A 9202-nucleotide genomic window follows, 5' to 3' on the forward strand; every position below is an offset into this window, starting at 1 on the left:
CCCCAAACCACCCAAACTCCCCTCAACTCCCCCCAAAACTCCCCCAACCTCCCCCAAACCACCCAAACCACCCAAACTCCCCAAACCACCCAAACTCCCCCAAACCACCCAAACTCCCCAAACCACCCAAACTCCCCCAAACCACCCAAACTCCCCCAAACCACCCAAACTCCCCTCAACTCCCCCCAAAACTCCCCCAACCTCCCCCAAACCACCCAAACCACCCAAACTCCCCAAACCACCCAAACTCCCCCAAACCACCCAAACTCCCCAAACCACCCAAACTCCCCCAAACCACCCAAACTCCCCCCAAACCACCCAAACTCCCCCAAACCACCCAAACTCCCCCAAACCACCCAAACTCCCCTCAACTCCCCCCAAAACTCCCCAAACCACCCAAACTCCCCCAAACCACCCAAACTCCCCCCAAACCACCCAAACTCCCCCAAACCACCCAAACTCCCCCCAAACCACCCAAACTCCCCCAAACCACCCAAAGCACCCAAACTCCCCAAACCACCCAAACTCCCCAAACCACCCAAACTCCCCAAACCACCCAAACTCCCCCCAAACCACCCAAACTCCCCCCAAACCACCCAAACCACCCAAACTCCCCAAACCACCCCAAACTCCCCCCAAACCACCAAAACTCCCCCAACCTCCCCCAAACCACCCAAACCACCCAAACTCCCCAAACCACCCAAACTCCCCCAAACCACCCAAACTCCCCCAAACCACCCAAACTCCCCTCAAACCACCCAAACTCCCCCAAACCACCCAAACTCCCCTCAACTCCCCCCAAAACTCCCCCAACCTCCCCCAAACCACCCAAACTCCCCAAACCACCCAAACTCCCCCAAACCACCCAAACTCCCCCAAACCACCCAAACTCCCCTCAACTCCCCCCAAAACTCCCCAAACCACCCAAACTCCCCCAAACCACCCAAACTCCCCCCAAACCACCCAAACTCCCCCAAACCACCCAAACTCCCCCCAAACCACCCAAACTCCCCCAAACCACCCAAACTCCCCCCAAAGCACCCAAAGCACCCAAACTCCCCAAACCACCCAAACTCCCCAAACCACCCAAACTCCCCAAACCACCCAAACTCCCCCAAACTACCCAAACTCCCCCAAACCACCCAAACTCCCCCAAACCACCCAAACTCCCCTCAACTCCCCCCAAAACTCCCCCAACCTCCCCCAAACCACCCAAACCACCCAAACTCCCCAAACCACCCAAACTCCCCCAAACCACCCAAACTCCCCAAACCACCCAAACTCCCCCAAACCACCCAAACTCCCCCAAACCACCCAAACTCCCCTCAACTCCCCCCAAAACTCCCCCAACCTCCCCCAAACCACCCAAACCACCCAAACTCCCCAAACCACCCAAACTCCCCCAAACCACCCAAACTCCCCAAACCACCCAAACTCCCCCAAACCACCCAAACTCCCCCCAAACCACCCAAACTCCCCCAAACCACCCAAACTCCCCCAAACCACCCAAACTCCCCTCAACTCCCCCCAAAACTCCCCAAACCACCCAAACTCCCCCAAACCACCCAAACTCCCCCCAAACCACCCAAACTCCCCCAAACCACCCAAACTCCCCCCAAACCACCCAAACTCCCCCAAACCACCCAAAGCACCCAAACTCCCCAAACCACCCAAACTCCCCAAACCACCCAAACTCCCCAAACCACCCAAACTCCCCCCAAACCACCCAAACTCCCCCCAAACCACCCAAACCACCCAAACTCCCCAAACCACCCCAAACTCCCCCCAAACCACCAAAACTCCCCCAACCTCCCCCAAACCACCCAAACCACCCAAACTCCCCAAACCACCCAAACTCCCCCAAACCACCCAAACTCCCCAAACCACCCAAACTCCCCCAAACCACCCAAACTCCCCTCAAACCACCCAAACTCCCCCAAACCACCCAAACTCCCCTCAACTCCCCCCAAAACTCCCCCAACCTCCCCCAAACCACCCAAACTCCCCAAACCACCCAAACTCCCCCAAACCACCCAAACTCCCCCAAACCACCCAAACTCCCCCCAAACCACCCAAACTCCCCTCAACTCCCCCCAAAACTCCCCAAACCACCCAAACTCCCCCAAACCACCCAAACTCCCCTCAACTCCCCCCAAAACTCCCCAAACCACCCAAACTCCCCCAAACCACCCAAACTCCCCCCAAACCACCCAAACTCCCCCAAACCACCCAAACTCCCCAAACCACCCAAACTCCCCCAAACCACCCAAACTCCCCCCAAACCACCCAAACTCCCCCAAACCACCCAAACTCCCCTCAACTCCCCCCAAAACTCCCCCAAACCACCCAAACCACCCAAACTCCCCAAACCACCCAAACTCCCCCAAACCACCCAAACTCCCCAAACCACCCAAACTCCCCCAGACCACCCAAACTCCCCCCAAACCACCCAAACTCCCCCAAACCACCCAAACTCCCCCAAACCACCCAAACTCCCCTCAACTCCCCCCAAAACTCCCCAAACCAACCAAACTCCCCCAAACCACCCAAACTCCCCCCAAAGCACCCAAACCACCCAAACTCCCCAAACCACCCAAACTCCCCCAAACCACCCAAACTCCCCAAACCACCCAAACTCCCCCAAACCACCCAAACTCCCCTCAAACCACCCAAACTCCCCCAAACCACCCAAACTCCCCTCAACTCCCCCCAAAACTCCCCCAACCTCCCCCAAACCACCCAAACTCCCCAAACCACCCAAACTCCCCCAAACCACCCAAACTCCCCAAACCACCCAAACTCCCCCAAACCACCCAAACTCCCCCCAAACCACCCAAACTCCCCCAAACCACCCAAACTCCCCCAAACCACCCAAACTCCCCCCAAAGCACCCAAACCACCCAAACTCCCCCCAAACCACCCAAACTCCCCCAAACCACCCAAACTCCCTCAAACCACCCAAACTCCCCTCAACTCCCCCCAAAACTCCCCAAACCAACCAAACTCCCCCAAACCACCCAAACTCCCCAAACCACCCAAACTCCCCCAAACCACCCAAACTCCCCCCAAACCACCCAAACTCCCCCAAACCACCCAAACTCCCCCAAACCACCCAAACTCCCCCCAAAGCACCCAAAGCACCCAAACTCCCCAAACCACCCAAACTCCCCAAACCACCCAAACTCCCCCAAACCACCCAAACTCCCCCCAAACCACCCAAACTCCCCCAAACCACCCAAACTCCCCCAAACCACCCAAACTCCCCCCAAACCACCCAAACTCCCCCCAAAGCACCCAAACTCCCCCCAAACCACCCAAACTCCCCCCAAACCACCCAAACTCCCCAAACCACCCAAACTCCCCCAAACCCCCCCAAACCACCCAAAATCCCCAAACCACAGTATTTGCAGTACTCACAGTATTTGCAGTACTCACAGTATTTGCAGTACTCACAGTATTTGCAGTACTCACAGTATTTGCAGTACTCACAGTTCATGGAGGATGAAGGTGGAGTTTTCTGTGGAAGTGACTCCAGTCTGAGGATGAATGAAGGTCGTTCTGCTCTTGTTATGACTGAAACACACAACCAAGACCGGCTTTAGTCCTGGTCCAGACCGGCTTTAGTCCTGGTCCAGACCCGCTTTAGTCCTGGTCCAGACCCGCTTTAGTCCTGGTCCAGACCGGCTTTAGACCTGGTCCAGACCCGCTTTAGTCCTGGTCCAGACCGGCTTTAGTCCTGGTCCAGACCGGCTTTAGACCTGGTCCAGACCCGCTTTAGACCTGGTCCAGACCCGCTTTAGACCTGGTCCAGACCGGCTTTAGTCCTGGTCCAGACCGGCTTTAGTCCTGGTCCAGACCCGCTTTAGTCCTGGTCCAGTCCCGCTTTAGTCCTGGTCCAGACCCGCTTTAGACCTGGTCCAGACCCGCTTTAGTCCTGGTCCAGACCCGCTTTAGACCTGGTCCAGACCCGCTTTAGTCCTGGTCCAGACCCGCTTTAGACCTGGTCCAGTCCCGCTTTAGACCTGGTCCAGACCCGCTTTAGTCCTGGTCCAGACCGGCTTTAGACCTGGTCCAGACCCACTTTAGTCCTGGTCCAGACCCGCTTTAGTCCTGGTCCAGACCCGCTTTAGACCTGGTCCAGACCCGCTTTAGACCAGACCCGCTTTAGACCTGGTCCAGACCCGCTTTAGTCCTGGTCCAGACCCGCTTTAGACCTGGTCCAGACCCGCTTTAGACCTGGTCCAGACCCGCTTTAGTCCTGGTCCAGTCCCGCTTTAGTCCTGGTCCAGACCCGCTTTAGTCCTGGTCCAGACCCGCTTTAGACCTGGTCCAGACCCGCTTTAGTCCTGGTCCAGACCCGCTTTAGACCTGGTCCAGACCCGCTTTAGTCCTGGTCCAGACCCGCTTTAGACCTGGTCCAGACCCGCTTTAGTCCTGGTCCAGACCCGCTTTAGACCTGGTCCAGACCCGCTTTAGACCAGACCCGCTTTAGTCCTGGTCCAGACCCGCTTTAGACCTGGTCCAGACCCGCTTTAGTCCTGGTCCAGACCGGCTTTAGACCTGGTCCAGACCCGCTTTATACCTGGTCCAGACCCGCTTTAGACCAGACCCGCTTTAGACCTGGTCCAGACCCGCTTTAGTCCTGGTCCAGACCGGCTTTAGACCTGGTCCAGACCCGCTTTAGTCCTGGTCCAGACCCGCTTTAGACCTGGTCCAGACCCGCTTTAGTCCTGGTCCAGTCCCGCTTTAGTCCTGGTCCAGACCCGCTTTAGTCCTGGTCCAGACCCGCTTTAGACCTGGTCCAGACCCGCTTTAGTCCTGGTCCAGACCCGCTTTAGTCCTGGTCCAGTCCCGCTTTAGTCCTGGTCCAGACCCGCTTTAGTCCTGGTCCAGACCCGCTTTAGACCAGACCCGCTTTAGACCTGGTCCAGACCCGCTTTAGACCTGGTCCAGACCCGCTTTAGTCCTGGTCCAGACCGGCTTTAGACCTGGTCCAGACCCGCTTTAGTCCTGGTCCAGACCCGCTTTAGTCCTGGTCCAGACCCGCTTTAGACCTGGTCCAGACCCGCTTTAGTCCTGGTCCAGTCCCGCTTTAGACCTGGTCCAGACCCGCTTTAGTCCTGGTCCAGTCCCGCTTTAGTCCTGGTCCAGACCCGCTTTAGTCCTGGTCCAGTCCCGCTTTAGTCCTGGTCCAGACCCACTTTAGACCTGGTCCAGACCCACTTTAGACCTGGTCCAGTCCCGCTTTAGTCCTGGTCCAGTCCCGCTTTAGTCCTGGTCCAGACCCGCTTTAGACCTGGTCCAGACCCGCTTTAGTCCTGGTCCAGTCCCGCTTTAGACCAGACCCGCTTTAGTCCTGGTCCAGACCCGCTTTAGTCCTGGTCCAGACCCGCTTTAGACCTGGTCCAGACCCGCTTTAGACCTGGTCCAGACCCGCTTTAGTCCTGGTCCAGACCCGCTTTAGACCTGGTCCAGACCCGCTTTAGTCCTGGTCCAGTCCCGCTTTAGACCTGGTCCAGTCCCGCTTTAGACCTGGTCCAGACCCGCTTTAGTCCTGGTCCAGTCCCGCTTTAGACCAGACCCGCTTTAGTCCTGGTCCAGACCCGCTTTAGTCCTGGTCCAGACCCGCTTTAGACCTGGTCCAGACCCGCTTTAGTCCTGGTCCAGTCCCGCTTTAGTCCTGGTCCAGACCCGCTTTAGTCCTGGTCCAGACCCGCTTTAGTCCTGGTCCAGTCCCGCTTTAGTCCTGGTCCAGACCCGCTTTAGTCCTGGTCCAGACCCGCTTTAGTCCTGGTCCAGACCCGCTTTAGTCCTGGTCCAGACCCGCTTTAGACCTGGTCCAGACCCGCTTTAGTCCTGGTCCAGTCCCGCTTTAGTCCTGGTCCAGACCCGCTTTAGACCTGGTCCAGACCCGCTTTAGTCCTGGTCCAGACCCGCTTTAGTCCTGGTCCAGACCCACTTTAGACCTGGTCCAGACCCGCTTTAGACCTGGTCCAGACCCGCTTTAGTCCTGGTCCAGACCCGCTTTAGACCTGGTCCAGACCCGCTTTAGACCAGACCCGCTTTAGACCTGGTCCAGACCCGCTTTAGTCCTGGTCCAGACCCACTTTAGACCTGGTCCAGACCCGCTTTAGTCCTGGTCCAGACCCGCTTTAGTCCTGGTCCAGACCCGCTTTAGACCTGGTCCAGACCCGCTTTAGTCCTGGTCCAGACCCGCTTTAGACCAGACCCGCTTTAGACCTGGTCCAGACCCGCTTTAGACCTGGTCCAGACCCGCTTTAGTCCTGGTCCAGACCGGCTTTAGACCTGGTCCAGACCCGCTTTAGTCCTGGTCCAGACCCGCTTTAGTCCTGGTCCAGACCCGCTTTAGTCCTGGTCCAGACCCGCTTTAGACCTGGTCCAGACCCGCTTTAGTCCTGGTCCAGACCCGCTTTAGACCTGGTCCAGACCCGCTTTAGTCCTGGTCCAGACCCGCTTTAGACCTGGTCCAGACCCGCTTTAGTCCTGGTCCAGACCCGCTTTAGTCCTGGTCCAGACCCGCTTTAGACCTGGTCCAGACCCGCTTTAGACCTGGTCCAGACCCGCTTTAGTCCTGGTCCAGACCCGCTTTAGACCTGGTCCAGACCCGCTTTAGACCTGGTCCAGACCCGCTTTAGACCTGGTCCAGACCCGCTTTAGTCCTGGTCCAGTCCAGCTTTAGACCTGGTCCAGACCCGCTTTAGACCTGGTCCAGACCCGCTTTAGTCCTGGTCCAGACCCGCTTTAGTCCTGGTCCAGACCCGCTTTAGACCTGGTCCAGACCCGCTTTAGTCCTGGTCCAGACCAGCTTTAGTCCTGGTCCAGACCCGCTTTAGACCTGGTCCAGACCCGCTTTAGTCCTGGTCCAGACCCGCTTTAGACCTGGTCCAGACCCGCTTTAGTCCTGGTCCAGACCCGCTTTAGTCCTGGTCCAGACCCGCTTTAGTCCTGGTCCAGTCCCGCTTTAGTCCTGGTCCAGACCCGCTTTAGACCTGGTCCAGACCCGCTTTAGACCTGGTCCAGACCCGCTTTAGACCTGGTCCAGACCCGCTTTAGACCTGGTCCAGACCCGCTTTAGACCTGGTCCAGACCCGCTTTAGTCCTGGTCCAGTCCCGCTTTAGACCTGGTCCAGTCCCGCTTTAGACCTGGTCCAGACCCGCTTTAGTCCTGGTCCAGTCCCGCTTTAGACCTGGTCCAGACCCGCTTTAGACCTGGTCCAGACCCGCTTTAGTCCTGGTCCAGTCCAGCTTTAGACCTGGTCCAGATCCGCTTTAGTCCTGGTCCAGACCCGCTTTAGACCTGGTCCAGTCCAGCTTTAGACCTGGTCCAGACCCGCTTTAGACCTGGTCCAGACCCGCTTTAGTCCTGGTCCAGACCCGCTTTAGTCCTGGTCCAGACCCGCTTTAGTCCTGGTCCAGACCAGCTTTAGTCCTGGTCCAGACCCGCTTTAGACCTGGTCCAGACCCGCTTTAGTCCTGGTCCAGACCCGCTTTAGACCTGGTCCAGACCCGCTTTAGTCCTGGTCCAGACCCGCTTTAGTCCTGGTCCAGACCCGCTTTAGTCCTGGTCCAGACCCGCTTTAGACCTGGTCCAGACCCGCTTTAGACCTGGTCCAGACCCGCTTTAGTCCTGGTCCAGACCCGCTTTAGTCCTGGTCCAGACCCGCTTTAGACCTGGTCCAGACCCGCTTTAGACCTGGTCCAGACCCGCTTTAGTCCTGGTCCAGACCCGCTTTAGTCCTGGTCCAGAGAGAGAGAGAGAGAGAGAGAGAGCTTTGTGGATCTGGAGGAGGCTTTGGACCGTGTCCCTCGGGGTGTCCTTTGGGGGGTGCAGGGAGTACGGGGCCCGGGGCCCTTTGCTCAGCGGTCGAAATGAGTTTCCTCCGCCGGGTGGCTGGGCGCTCGGAGTAGAGCCGCTGCTCCTCCAGCTGGTTCGGGTGTGTCCCGCAGGGAAGAGGCCCCGATGAAGACCCAGGACACGCTAGAGGGACTATGTCTCTCAACTGGCCTGGGATCCCCCCAGAGGAGCTGGAGGAAGTGTCTGGGTAGAGGAAAGTCAGGGTGTCACTCAACAGTTGCCCCGGCGACACGGCCCCGGATACGGAAGAACATGGAGGTCCAGGACCAGGACCAGGACCAGGACCAGGGACCAGGGACCAGGACCAGGACCAGGGACCAGGGACCAGGACCAGGGACCAGGACCAGGACCAGGGACCAGGACCAGGACCAGGACCAGGACCAGGACCAGGGACCAGGACCAGGACCAGGGACCAGGACCAGGACCAGGGACCAGGACCAGGACCAGGACCAGGACCAGGGACCAGGGACCAGGACCAGGACCAGGGACCAGGACCAGGGACCAGGGACCAGGACCAGGACCAGGACCAGGACCAAGGACCAAGGACCAGAACCAGGACGTAGGACGTAGGACTGGTCGTACAGTGGTCGTCTTTGATTCTGTGATTTACGCTTTCATCCCGTTTTTCAACAGTTTTTCTGTCTCGTTAATGGATCTGATGGAACTGAAAAGCTTTTATGTCACAAACACAAAGGAAAGGGCTCAGTTTTATTAGTTATGTTTCACAGGGTTTAGTCCTGGTTTAGTCCTGGTTTAGTCCTGGTTTAGTCCTGGTTTAGACCTGTTTTAGTCCTGGTTTAGTCCTGGTTTAGTCCTGGTTTAGACCTGGTTTAGTCCTGGATTAGTCCTGGTTTAGTCCTGGTTTATACCTGGTTTAGTCCTGGTTTAGTCCTGGTTTGGACCTGGTTTAGTCCTGGTTTAGTCCTGGTTTAGTCCTGGTTTAGTCCTGGTTTAGTCCTGGTTTAGACCTGGTTTAGTCCTGGTTTAGTCCTGGTTTAGACCTGGTTTAGACCTGGTTTAGTCCTGGTTTAGTCCTTATTTAGTCATGGTTTAGTCCTGGTTTAGACCTGGTTTAGTTCTGGTTTAGACCTGGTTTAGTCCTGGTTTAGTCCTGGTTTAGTCCTGGTTTAGACCTGGTTTAGTCCTGGATTAGTCCTGGTTTAGTCCTGGTTTATACCTGGTTTAGTCCTGGTTTAGTCCTGGTTTAGTCCTGGTTTAGTCCTGCTTTGGACCTGGTTTAGTCCTGGTTTAGTCCTGGTTTAGTCCTGGTTTAGTCCTGGTTTAGTCCTGGTTTAGTCCTTATTTAGTCATGGTTTAGTCCTGGTT

General features: G+C 57.2%; 1 protein-coding gene across 1 annotated transcript in view; it reads right to left on the reverse strand.

Annotated features, from left to right (window-relative positions):
* The window catches only part of LOC140366847 (pleckstrin homology domain-containing family A member 7-like), a gene marked incomplete at its 5' end in the record, with an annotated part of 158014 nt that extends 154400 nt beyond the window's left edge, over window positions 1-3614 (reverse strand). The window contains one exon of the mRNA XM_072453034.1: window positions 3490-3614. Coding sequence (XP_072309135.1) covers window positions 3490-3614 — 125 coding nt within the window. The remainder of the gene's footprint in view (window positions 1-3489) is intronic.
* Between the last annotated feature and the right edge of the window lie 5588 nt (window positions 3615-9202).

This window comes from Eucyclogobius newberryi, unplaced genomic scaffold (genome assembly GCF_026437365.1).
Source record: "Eucyclogobius newberryi isolate DKJ021-1_F unplaced genomic scaffold, fEucNew1.0.hap1 SCAF_190, whole genome shotgun sequence".
Classification (NCBI taxonomy): domain Eukaryota; kingdom Metazoa; phylum Chordata; class Actinopteri; order Gobiiformes; family Gobiidae; genus Eucyclogobius; species Eucyclogobius newberryi.